The 12749-nt window shown below is 43.6% G+C and overlaps 1 protein-coding gene across 2 annotated transcripts in view; it reads left to right on the top strand.

The window, feature by feature from the left end:
• The window catches only part of VRK2 (VRK serine/threonine kinase 2), a 37069-nt gene that overhangs the window by 22973 nt on the left and 1347 nt on the right, over nucleotides 1-12749 (top strand). The window contains exons 9-14 of one of the 2 annotated variants that reach the window (XM_071445539.1): nucleotides 4843-4963; nucleotides 6711-6769; nucleotides 7928-8109; nucleotides 11063-11236; nucleotides 11529-11735; nucleotides 12447-12538. In XM_071445539.1, coding sequence (XP_071301640.1) covers nucleotides 4843-4963; nucleotides 6711-6769; nucleotides 7928-8109; nucleotides 11063-11236; nucleotides 11529-11735; nucleotides 12447-12518 — 815 coding nt within the window. In that variant the 3' untranslated portion in view covers nucleotides 12519-12538. The remainder of the gene's footprint in view (nucleotides 1-4842; nucleotides 4964-6710; nucleotides 6770-7927; nucleotides 8110-11062; nucleotides 11237-11528; nucleotides 11736-12446; nucleotides 12539-12749) is intronic. The other variant, XM_071445453.1, reaches the window with a different exon arrangement.

Below are 12749 nucleotides of genomic sequence, written 5' to 3'. Positions count from 1 at the left end.
CAGGAATATGAACACATTCTTTGGGAGCCTGCTTCCAGAGAACAGAGCTCTGAGTGCCTCTGGATCAAGAGGTTGATTTGGCATCTGTCCATGCATAGTTAGGATTCAGAGGGAGCCTGCAGGATTTTTTTCTTTTTTTTGTCGGTCAAATGAATTATTGATCTGCTGCAGTTTGATATGTGTTTCCCAAAGACTGTGTACAGGACAAACTGTAAATCCTAAATAATAAAAGGAAAATATAACCAGTCTGGCGAAAAATGGGTGGAACTTTGCAGTGGGAAATAAATAAAAAGATGCTTTAGTTCCTGAGAGTTGAATTAGAAATGTGTGCCCAGCAGAGGAGGGAGCAGGAGGTGGTTGTGAGTGAAAGAAGAGTCACTAGCAAGGAAAAGATTGGATGGGCTTCTACAGCCACCTTTGGAAGCTGCCAGGAATGTTCAGAAGAAGCAAAAATAAGAAGAGAAGCATTTACAACTCTGTCACATCTGAGGACTGTGCCTGGGAAAGGGCTGTTGTTCTCTATTCCAGGAATTCTGACAGGTAGTGAATCTGAGCTGCTTGCCCACCCCTACTTGTCAGGCCCTTACCTTTGTGATTCTTTTTTTCTGCCACACAGATGTGAAAGAAGAGTTAAACTTCTGCCACATGTTGTCCTTACTGCAAGCCTGGAACCTTTTGCTTCCAACCAGGTACCGGCATCTCCTGGCACCACCACTGTATCTGCCACCCAGATCTCGTGGTGACATTGCCTTGCACCTCCCAGCCTTCCCACTCCATGAGCTTGTCCCCATCAGAACAGAACCCCAACCCTCTTTCTTTCAGCACATCCCATTCCACCAGTCCTGATGATTCCCGCCCAGATAGCTCTGCCATGTCCGTTCATCCCATCAAGTGTGTATCTGTAGGGTCCCAGTTTGGGACAGTGTCCCAGGCTGGCACAGGAGGTGTCCCTCTCTGCCATGTCACACACTGGCTTCTCTGTAAGAGCTGTGGTGGTGCCATGGAATTTTCTTTCCAGCAGTCTGTGGTGGTGGTTTTTGTCAGGATGTCCTTTAGCAATGTGCCGAGCAGGGCTGGACACAAGGAGAGCAGCAGTGGTTCCCAGCTGGCTTTTGCCCTGTCTGAGGCTGGATAACTCTGTGGAATGGCCTCCAGGCACTAAAATGTATTATTAATTCAATGCATTTCTCTAACCTCCTCTGTGGAGCCATGCACTATTCCATTGGTCATCATCCTGCTGCAGGGAGCTCCTCAGACTGGCCAGGACCTGGGGGAAGGAATACTTCCTTACCTGCTTTTTGGGTTTGTTTTGTCTTCTCATTTCTCCTACTCCTAATAGAGGCACTGATTTTTGTCAAGTCTTGTATTTGTCTGGCTTTTAATCATCTCAGCCTTGAGTTAATTTATATCACTTTGTGATTTTTATCATTATTTTTATATTTTTATCACAATTGTATTTCCCCATGATCATGTTAACCCTCCTTTCCTTTATGGGCTTTTGCATTGCTAGCTGTGGTGTGAGTTCTCTTTGCTTGTGAGTTACCATGAATTGGTGTCCTGTAATGCCAGTGAGAATTGGAGGTGCTGCTGCACATCCATGCAATATGAGCAACCAGAATGACCAAAATGATTTTCATGTTTATGAAAAGCTTCTAATCCAAAAAAAATCACTAATAATGAAATTATCACATAACAGTGCTAATTAAAATAAGAGAATATTTCACCTGTCACTTGTTAGATCTTTACAAAAGGCTGGAGACAATCAGCTAAACAGAGGCCATAGAGAAACCTCCCATTTTTACTTCTGTTTCAGAGGAGTTCCTGGGAGCAGTGGAGTTTTGGGAGCATATTGTGGCTGTTGTGATATCCCTGATCTATTTGGAAATAATAGTCTGAATATAAATTAGAGTGGAGATAGCTGCCAAATTCAGTGTACAGAGATACATCATCTATTTTCTTCTAAGGTGAATTGCTTCAGTTATTCTGAGTTATTGGAGCCTGTGCCTGTGTGTTGAGTATGTTTGTGGTATATTTAAAACTCTGATTTCATTGATGTGGTTGTGAGTTCATCAACTTCAGTGAAGTTATTTCTGATTTATCTTGGCAGGACTGAGAACAGAATCAGGCCTTAAATCTCCAAATTAAAAAATTAAACTTTAAAGACATTGTGAAATAAAATACCACCAATATGTTCCCATTAAATACTATTTCATATGAGACTAAAATAATAGTAAAAAAATCCTGTGAGTAGAAAAGCAGAAATCAAACATCTATTAAAAACAGAAGAAAAAAAAAAGCAATTTTTTTAGCAGAGAAGTAAGAATTTGATTTAAATAAGTACTGGTTGGAGTGTACACTCTTGTAACTGTGACAAGTTATCAAGCAGAATTGTTTTATTTTCACCTGGCTGTCATATTTAAAGTGAAGGCAGATTGATTTCTCTCCGTTGATGTTTATCAAGAATTCCTGTAATCTTCAATTGTGTGAGCAGATTTATTTTTGCAAGTAAACATATCATTGAAATTTATCTATTAGTGCTGGATTTGACATGAAAATCTAATAATTCCATTGTCCATAGATAATACTAACTCGTTAAAGATTAATCAATTACTTTTTAACAAGAATCTAAATGATTTAAAAGCTTGAGGGATTTCGCTTATATGGAGCAGAGGGAAATAAGCAAGTACAGGCAAAGAATCAAATGCTGACATTTTCAAGTGGTTCTACAAAACCCCCATGTAAATGTCTGTATTTAGCAGCCCTTGTGGTGGCCTGGGAGATGAAGGGATGGGGACTGACTTACTGTCTCCTGTGGAACATTTCCTGCTGCTGCTGGGCAGAGGTGCTCTAGCTCCACGGACCTTTTTGTTGTCCCTGTGCCTGCTGTGGCTTTGGGCAGGTGTCAGCCAAGGCTTTTGCTTCGTTGTGGCTTTGTCCCAGGAGCTGCAGGTGAGAGGGAACATCATTAGTCATGGCCTAACTGTGAGGAAACTTCAATATCTGGGATTGTTTTTTCAGAAAATGACTTTTCTTGGGGTAACTTCTGAAATCTGATTGGTTTGCTGTTATTATAAATACACACCAATGAATCCCCCCCCCCCCCCCCCCCCCCCCCCCGCCATGGAAAAAAGCTGTTCATTGGAATTCTGACAATTTTCATCAAAAGGCCACTTTCTGTAGCCTCTCTCACACAAACAGGTGCCAGAAAGGCATTGTGAAAATTAGAGGATCTGCAGTCAAAAATGCTGGCTTATATGGATCGAATCTGGAATTGCCATAATGGAAAAAAGAGTTGTGAACACGTGTGTGTGAATGGAATTGTTCCACAGTTACTGGGAGATTTATGGCCAGAGAAATCACTACAGAACAGCAAGTGGTAGAGATTGTGTTTTTATTTTAATATGGGAGCCAAGTCTTGCATTAGGACGTTGCTGAATCCAGGGCAGGAAATAAACGACGCCCAAGGGACAGCGCAGCGGTGTTGGATCCAGGGCCTTTAATAATCCTGAGCCTAAGAGCAGTTAAGATAGGGAATGTATAAAAACTAATCTGCTGCTTTTACACTAATGTGTGTACAGCAACGAGGGACAGTTATGATGTGTTGGCACCGTGGCTTTTAGCAGATGACTTCTTAAATTAAAAGATAAGTTCACCGAGTGACTTTCTGGAATTTATTTAATGAAGGCCCATAAAATATGATATCTGTTTACAGCTGGATTAACAGCACAGTGCTCAGCTACTGGTCTTTACACTGGATAAAAAGTGCCAAACAAATCTGAACTCTCCTTTCCTTCTTGGAAAGCACAAATTCATTTTGGAAAAGCATAAATTTAACTTGTACATCTGTCTGTCTTTAATCATGACAAGCAGTTTCTGGTTTTGTAGATTCCATGTGGTTTTGATGTGCAAACTGTAGGCTGCAAGTCAAAGAAATCCTGCAGTGCTCCTGCTTGTTCAGTTTTAGCAAGTTTGGTTTCCTCTGGGTAGCAGCAAGCACTAGCAATTCTGTTGATATTGCACTTTTCCCCTCCCTCTTTTTCTAGGAAAAGCCAATCTATAGATTTAACTTCAGTTTATCTGCGTAAATGATGCTCGGGGATGGGGTTAATTTTTGATTTAATTTTGCCTCCTGTACTTGTGTCTGCCTGGGGTGTGCAGAGAGTAAGTTGTCCCTGAAGTAAGTTCCTTTTTGGAAGCAGCAGAGGGAAGTTCACCCAGGACTTTGCTGAACAGCGAGTGCACTTTGGGCTGTGCAGAGCTCGGCAGGCGCTGCTGGAGCCGGGAGCAGGCTCTGGTGAGTCAGTGCACACTAGATGGCACTTTTGTCCCAGCATCCGAGTTCAAACGGCTCCACGGGAGAACAGGAAAGGCCATCAGTGTTTAGTCTGCTCTCACAGAGTCCCTGCATGACCAATGTGGACCCCATGGACTTCCTGGAACATGTGTTAGCAATTTAGCAGCAGACATTTATTTCTTTGTTTTACTGCTTGGCTCTTTGAGAAAGTGTTGGTACTCAGTTATGGGCTGTCTGGATCATGTCAGAGGCCATGGGGATCAAGTCCATGTGACAGACCAGACTGAGGAAGGATGGAGTTGGAGGAGGTGAGGAAGCTGACCCTCACTTGAGCAGGAACAAGTCACTGCCTGTCTGTGGCCTGTGGCCAAATGCCGGGGCAGTTCAGGTCTAATACAGCTGAACAAACAAAACACTTTGCCCATTTGGCTTCTTCATATTTCATCAGCACCAGTTCAATCAAAGTCTTTTCTATTTCCTAAGAAGAGGTTCCTATTCTTAATTGTATTTTTTTTTCTCTTTCCCCCTCCCCCTTTCCCACATTTTAGCCCCATCCAGACGAGGTGACCTTGAAATCCTTGGCTACTGCATGCTGCACTGGCTGTGTGGGAAGCTGCCCTGGGAGCAGAACCTCAAGGACCCTGTAGCTGTCCAGAGTGCAAAAACAAAGTAAGGACAAACCCCCCCACACATGGACACACCAGCCTGGAGCCCTGCAGCATCCTCACTGCTTCCCAGCTCTGGGAAACACAGCTTTCCATGCTGTAGAACAGCACCTTAGGAGAAAGCTAAAACAATTTTCCTTAATTAAGAGAGATGTTGGAAGCAGTTAAAATGGGAACTTTATGTGCATGTCTACTCTCCTTTGCATGTTTATGTCTGTGCTGCTGTGAGGAGAGGATGGATTCCAGTGCACAGTACACAGGCATTTTGTCTGCTGTGTATTTTTCCAATGCTCTTTTTTTTTCCAAGAAATCATTTGTAAATTAGCACGGGCCTTGGTGCACATACAGAAGGTTGTTGTGTGGTTCCATTAAACTTCACGGGCACTTTGTAGAGACCGTAGTACAAACATCTTGTGGAGGTTTTTCCACATGTGCACTCAATTTATTTAACTTTCTATATGATACTGTTTTTCAGATGTTTTTCTGTAGGTTTTTAATGTTACATAAGCCTACTGCCATTACAAACAATTAAATTCCCAAACACTAAGGAGCTTAGTGAAAATCTTTCCTTTTTCCCAGCATGACTTGGAGCTCACTGGAGCAACAGTGCATCAGTGTTTTCTTCCTCTGCCCTCCCAGCTGGGACTGGAGGGAGTTAGCTGCACAGGGTACCTGTAGCAGCTCCACAGCAGAGGAGTTACCCAGAGCTGGAACATCCCAATAGCAGGAGCAGCAAACTTTAAAGTAGGGCAGGTCACAGCAGAGGTACCTGTGGGGCTGGCTGATCCCCGAAATCGGCGTGGGGCAGGGAAGGGCGGCTGCAGCTGAGGATGTTGACACCCTCTGCTGTGTTTAATATTTCCCCTTTAGAAGTTCTGATCATTACACAGCCCCCTGCAAGGTAACACTTATACAATTCAATGGGAAATCAATTTAATCAATCAAGCTGCTCCAGTGATTCTTCCCTTTCTATTAACCCTTGGATGGCTCACATTTCCAGGATGCTGAGCAAAAGGAGGCTTCAAGGAAATGCACAGAAAATTACACAGATTCCACTTATCAGAAATATCTTCTTACTCTAATGAATTGGAATTAGGTATCTTGCCCAGGTTATCCCTCTTATCTGTCTTAATTTTCAGGTTCCTCTGGGTGCTGGACTGCCCAAGATGAGGGCTGGTGTTATTCCTGTTTTTAGGAATTGATGCTGAGCTTCTTTGCTGTTCCTGTTCCTGGACAGGAATTCCACCTGTGGCCCTACTGTTTATGAAGCATGTGGGACTTAGGGTGATGTGACCTCCCTGTCCCCTTGTGGCCCTGCCGTGCCTGGGTGTAACTTTGGCTGCCATGTGCTCCATGGCAGAGGGGACCTGATGCTAAATGATAGGAAGGCAGAGCAGAACTGCTGCTTAAATTCCAAAATAGAAATTGTAATCATCAATATGAAATCAGAACAAGCCATTTGGCTCAAAGGGCTTTTGTTTTTCCTTCTAGAAAGCTTAAAATATGTGCAAAGAAAAACCTAAAGTGCAGTTTTAGGTGTCAGCCTGATCTTGGTGAAACCAGCTGTGTGCAAAGAGTTAAAAATGGAGCTGGTGAGGGGAGATCTGGGTTGAAAAGCAGTCCTGTGAATCATTAGCTATCCTGGAGGTCCACTCCCTTTGGAGCTGAGACTTGCTGTCTTCCTAAATCCCAAATGAGGAATCACCTGCTCCAAAAGCGCATTAAACTGTTGCACTCTGGTGTTGTTTCAGACTTATGGATGAGCTCCCAGATTCAGTGCTGAGGTGGGATTCTCCTGGAAGCAGCTGCAGTAAGTGTACTTGCACCTGTACCCTCTGGCTCTTCAGCCTCTTCCTAAACACAGCTCAATGTCTGACTCTGGGGGGGAGCACAAGAGAAGGAAAGTAACACAAATTGAACAAAGTCTTTGGAAAAAAAGAATCTTGCTCAGTCTGTGCTGTATCCCATGGAGTGACATAAGGGATCTTGGCCATATGTAATCCAAGGTGTTGGGAAGCAGTGACTATCTTGGAAACAGAAGTAGCTGTTAGCATGGAAATAGTAAGCAACTGTCTACCAAAGGTTTATTGCTCATTGCTCAGAGTTTGAAAAAGCAAATGGATGCACAGTTTGTCTTGTCTTGTTTCTTCCTTCCCTGAAATACAAAAGTAACCCAGGGAAAACACCAAAGGTCAGTATCTATTTTTGATTTACTCCCTTATTTTCCTAGCACTTTTGTATTGGAATTACTGGAATGCAGTTTGTATTAGGTGAAATTTATTCATGATGTGTATACATATTTAATAAATCTTTCCTGCTGGGATTTGACCAGATGCTAATATCTGGTGTAGCACTCCAGTTTTAGGATACACTTGGGTCTTCAACTGAAAGAAAAGTTTGAACCCCCCATATGTTTTTCCTACTAGCATTATTTCTGCCCATTCAATGGTTTCCCTGTTTTTTGAACCACTTGATGGAAAAATGTTGCTGCTGTCAGACTGTTTTGGGATGCAATCAGAAAAACAATAGTAGTGTTTGAAGTAAAAAAAAAAAAAGTTGTATTTTTCCAAAACATTCCCAGTATAGTACTTATGCAGATTAAAATAAACTGTTCAGAGTAATTAATATTTAAGGGGATATTGTGGTCTATTAAAGACTTTCCTCTTTTACACAGAACTATCAATACTTGTTGGTAAAATGTTTTAAATTTTATCCTTGGATACTTGTCAGTGCTGTGGGAATTAGTGCATGAATATAACAAGATGGAGCAGTTCAAGTCTGGCTTGTTTATCCAAGTCTGTCTTTTCCTTTTCTCCTCCCAAAAAGACAAGACATTGTCAGTTCTGTGTTTTGAGTGTGCCTTCAGCAGAAATTGTGTTGTGTCGTTTGGCATCCGTGTTGGAATGAGATCCTATCTGAACTTCTGGGGTTGTACTCAGTGAAATTCACACTCTGATCTGCTCTGCAGGTGAAATAGCCAAGTTTCTGGCCTCTGTTTCTGGCTTAGCTTATGCTGAGAAGCCCAAGTATCACGTGCTGAAGAAGATCCTGCTGGATGGGCTGGAGTCGAGCGGGATGCGCTACGATGGCCCCCTGGAATTTTCCACAGCAGCATGCGCGCGGAATCACCTCGCTGCAAAGGTGTCCAGGGTGAGCGAGACAGCTCTGGGAGCATTCCTGACAGATCCTGCCTCTTGCCTTCCCTCTTGCAGAGGAGGAAATAGTTAAAGCTCTCAAAATGAGACTGACACAGCAGTTCTTCTGCCTTAAATACACTATGTTTGTTAATTCCTGTTTCCCCTGGCTTTGCTAAAAAGTGGAATGTCAACCCTCAAGGAGGAAGAACTGCCATGAGTCCTTTTGACCCACAGGCTCTCACTTCAAAGCAGTAGGTCTGTGGAGAATGATTTACTTTCAGGATAATGGGGAAGTCAAGGACTTTGTTCACTAACATCTTGAAGACAGGCCTGAATGCCAGGTTTTTCCTTCGTCCCAGATTAAAAGCAAAGTTACCTTTATTAGTGCCAGCATTTAATTCATTTTCTTGCTTTCAGGCTGTTCTTTGTCATTTGCCTTTATCCTCCTGCAGCCCCAGTGTGGAGATGTTCCTGTGGCTTTAGCTGTGCTGTTGGTGTGCACTGGCACAGGGTTTTCCAAGTGACACAGCTCTCCTGTGCTATTTTCCTGCAGTGCTCTAAGTTAATAAAGCCCAGCTTCCCTAAGCAGAGAGGGAGGTAATTAGCAGTTTTGCTGGGAAATGTCAGTCCCGTTGTTCCTGTGGAAGTGCCCGCATGCAGCAGCCCCGTGTGGGGCTCTGGGGCGTGTGCAATAAGGCAGGGTCAGGGTCCCATCCATTTTTAATATTCCTGGTGAACTTTGGACCATCACAAGTGTACGTGAGCCAAGAATGCAGGATGCAAACTAATGTGACTGATAGGCTGCGAGATGAATGGTGATTCAAGTATCAGTGCACAGATGGTTCTGATTTGCTGAGTTTTGTAGCTGCTGCAACTGAAGACATAAAATATCCTTCTAGTCATAAATTAGCTCTTTGGAAGCAAAACCTTGGCACCAGAGCTTTACAACCTTCAATTAGTAGGGAAAGAAGTATTTGAATGACTGTGGTATTGACATCTGTAGGCCTGCATAGTAATCATTCCTAATAGAAGAGAATATCTGTTTGAGGGGGTTTTGCATGGCTAATTAACCACCAGTGAGAATATGTAATTTTTTCATGATCTCCTGATTGTCACCTTTCTCTCATGATACAATTAGATTTTATTGTAGCAAGTGCCTCACGAACCAATTGTCAGCACTATTTACGTATTGTGGAAGGCAGAACAAAAGTTCATGTTTAATGAAAAGGTACTGGGTTTTGATCTTGGTAATTACAGATACTTAGTTTAGCACTTTTATTGACTTTTCTGGTTTTACCCCCTTTTTTCTTTTAACAAAACCAAAAGCCATTTTGGTGACTGGACTTGTGTGGCTGTGATGGTGACCACTGTGCCCTCACTCATTTGAGAAGTTCTTTTAAGTTTGCACTGTTTTGTGAACTGACTCAGAGCATCAGGTAGCTGTTAACTGATCTCCAGCTGATCCTGCTGGATCTCTGTTTCACAGGAGTCTTTGATTTCTCAGAGTCAGACACTAAATAGTAAATCTGTTTCCTTCTTAAGCCTGGTCAAAAGCTCGACAGTCTGTAGCATAAAAGATGATTCCAGCCTTGCAGGCTGCAGGAGCTGTTGCAGCACTGGATATTTGCAGGTCACACCCCCCCGGAAAATCCCTGGCTGAGAAGTGAATGGTTATCACCATTCCTGTGCTGCAGGATTCAGTGGGATTGGGTGTGATGGCCAGGAACAGGATCAGGGGGAATGCCTGGTGTTACTAAATCTTGGCACCTGTCAGCACTTTCTCAGGGAAATCTGTAATGCTGAGTGTCTCACTTCTTGGAACAGTGAGAACACCAGGATCACCTGTGTATGACTGCAGCCTGTTCCTTCAGCCAGTTCTGCTGCTGACATGAGCCCATTTCCTCTAGGCACTCACTGCAAAACAGCTGCAGAAAGGCAATTTTAGGGTTATCCAAAGGATTTAAGGAGTACTTAAATACAAGTAGAGAGGGCAGGTAACTGAATTCTCTTGAAATTTATTGCTATTTTCAGCAAATGCAATGTTTCAGTGGCCTGGTGCACTTGGTGCTGCAGCTCTGACAGTGCTGGGTGACAAGCAGCTCTTCCCAAAGCATCTGTTCATGGCACTGCCTGGAGTGATCCTAGGCCTGACTCTTTTCATCTCAGTGTTCCCTTTCCCTCTCTCCTTTTCTTCACCAAACACTTCTCCTGTTGAAGAGACAACCTTGGAACAGTGGGAGCCACTGCAAACAAGCCACTGTCTCCTCAGTTGTGGCTTGTGAGCAGGATCTGACTCCAGCTGATCTGTCTGATTCCTCCTGTACCACTTTGGTACACAGGAAATGAGGGGATTTAGGGTTAATTCCCTTCTGAAGAGTCATGAACACCTGTAACAGGCTCCTGTAGCATCAGCTCCTTGATGATGTGAAGAGGATTGCATGGATTTTAGGATATTGCTCCCTGTGTAGAATCTGAATCTAATCTTGAGGTGGCATAAGAACTGTAGCAGTGGCTATATCCTGATTCTTGGTTCCAATGGCACACCAAAGATAGGTGATATTATTTGCATTAATTCCCATATTTGTTTACCACGTTTTTTGTCTCTGGATAAATATTTTCATCTTTTCCCCCTACAGTGAAAGTGCCAATGTTGGGGCAAAAGGAAAGTGGGGTAAAAGTGGGTGGAAAGCCAGGTCACTGCTTGCTTGATCTTGTAGAAATCAGACTAAAAAACAATTGCATTAATACCAACCTAATTTAATTCAGATGAAATATAGTCATTTTTAGATGTAAACCCACTTATTTTCTCTTCTGGAACTTTAAATGAAAACTTGATTTTGCTGTAAGTCCTGTTTGGAAAGTGATGCAGTTGTTTAAGGTGTGTGTATATATGGTGAAGATCATTCTTTTTCTGTGTGAGATCTGGACTTTTTTTCACTGTACAAAATGCTTACTGTGCACCCCAGGTTCGCCTCCCAAAGCCTCCGGCAAAACCAGCTCAGCAGAAGGGAAAAAAGCCACAAGGTGAAGAGCCTGCCTATCACAACCAAGTGTGTGTGGGGGTGACAGGCACACAGCTCCTGGAAGAAGGAAAGCCAAGCACACGGAACAGGAGGCGTCCCCAGGCAGAGCTGCAGCAGGTGAGGATCTGGGTGTGGCAGCAGCACCCTGCTCTCCCTCTTCATTAGCTCCATGTCCATCTCGTGGGGTGGGTGAGGAGGAACAGGGCTGGAAAAGAGCCACGGGCTCTGTCACAGACTCCAGGAGCTGGCAGAGGCTTGCTAGCTTCCAGTATTCCAGAGAGGAACCTGAGTCTCTGGTAGCCCAGGGCATAAGTGCCAGGAGGCCAATGCCTGACCTGCCCCAAGCCTGGCACCTCCAAGTGCTGGATCAGGACCTGGGCTAACTCTGAACTCACTGAATTCCTTTCAGCACACACAGTTACTCTCTGAACCTCAGTGGGCTCCCTTGCCCAGGCCTTCCCTAAAGCCAGAGCAGCAGAAGGAGGACATGGGGCAAGAGGACCACTCCAGCTACCTGAGCAAGCCCCAGACGCGGGGAACACGCCGGCAGTTCCACGTGGAAGAGAAGCCACTTCAATTTCACACTACACGTCAGGAGCCTGAGCACCCAAAAAAGGTGAGGGATTTGGTGTTACCATAAAACAGTCACAGTGCCTTGAGAAGGAAAGATCAGCTTTTCTAAAAACAAGAGTTCCAAAAACCCCTTGAGAGCTCAACTATGTGTACACAAACTCTGTTTGCCACCAACACTAAAGGTTTGTGGGCAATTGCCTGTATGCACTATTGGCCAGCTACCACTGCAGTTGGTGTAGCTGCAGAGCAAAGCTCTGCATGTGGATGCAAATTGTTATTTCCCAACTCTTCTATCTGCCTTTGTGGACCCTGTTGTTTGCTTGGCAGAAACTTCATTCAGTAGTTTCCTTCTGTGTGTAGTGGAAAACTTCATAGCACTCATTACTTAAGTCCTTAAATTCTGAGTTTTACATCAGAGGATTTTAGCAGTTAACAACCTCACCTTGAATATTGTTAATTTAGTGCATAAATGGGCTGAATGAATAGTTTCAGTCTTACTCTTCAACCGTACAGGAAAAAAAAAAGAAAAAATGTATCAGTTTTAGTACAAATAATACAGCTCCACATCCATCCCCATGATCACCCTGTGCTCCTGTTCTCTGGAACTCTGGTGATTTTTAGTGAGTGAATTCCACCCTGGTTTCCTACCATGTAAACAAATAACTTGGTTAAATGAGGACAGTTTCTAATGAGCACAAAAATGCAACTTTAAAGGTAGCTTTATGATTAATCCAAAATTCTTTGCTTCAAGCAGTCTGATCATCACTGCCTGGAGACTCCGGTACAAGCTGAGAGAGGGAAGCAGCAAAAGCACAGCTGTACCTGAGAGCACCAGGCAGGACAGTGGTGAGCAGAACCATCCTGGGAGATGTTTTGGCTGCCAGCAGGGGAAATGGAGTCTGACAAGCCAAACACAACTTTGAAATAGGAAAACATTACACTGTTACTTCCTAGTCCTCAAATGTCAAGTTTTTGCAGAAAAGGGACCAAGCATTGGGCTGGTGGTTAGATGGTATTTGTGTTTGGATTTAGTTTTTCTAATGGAAAAGTTGCTATT

This window comes from Agelaius tricolor, unplaced genomic scaffold (genome assembly GCF_023055355.1).
Source record: "Agelaius tricolor isolate 1412-34295 unplaced genomic scaffold, bAgeTri1.0.p SCAF_1, whole genome shotgun sequence".
NCBI classification, from domain to species: domain Eukaryota; kingdom Metazoa; phylum Chordata; class Aves; order Passeriformes; family Icteridae; genus Agelaius; species Agelaius tricolor.
This window is presented reverse-complemented; position numbering and strand designations above follow the sequence as displayed.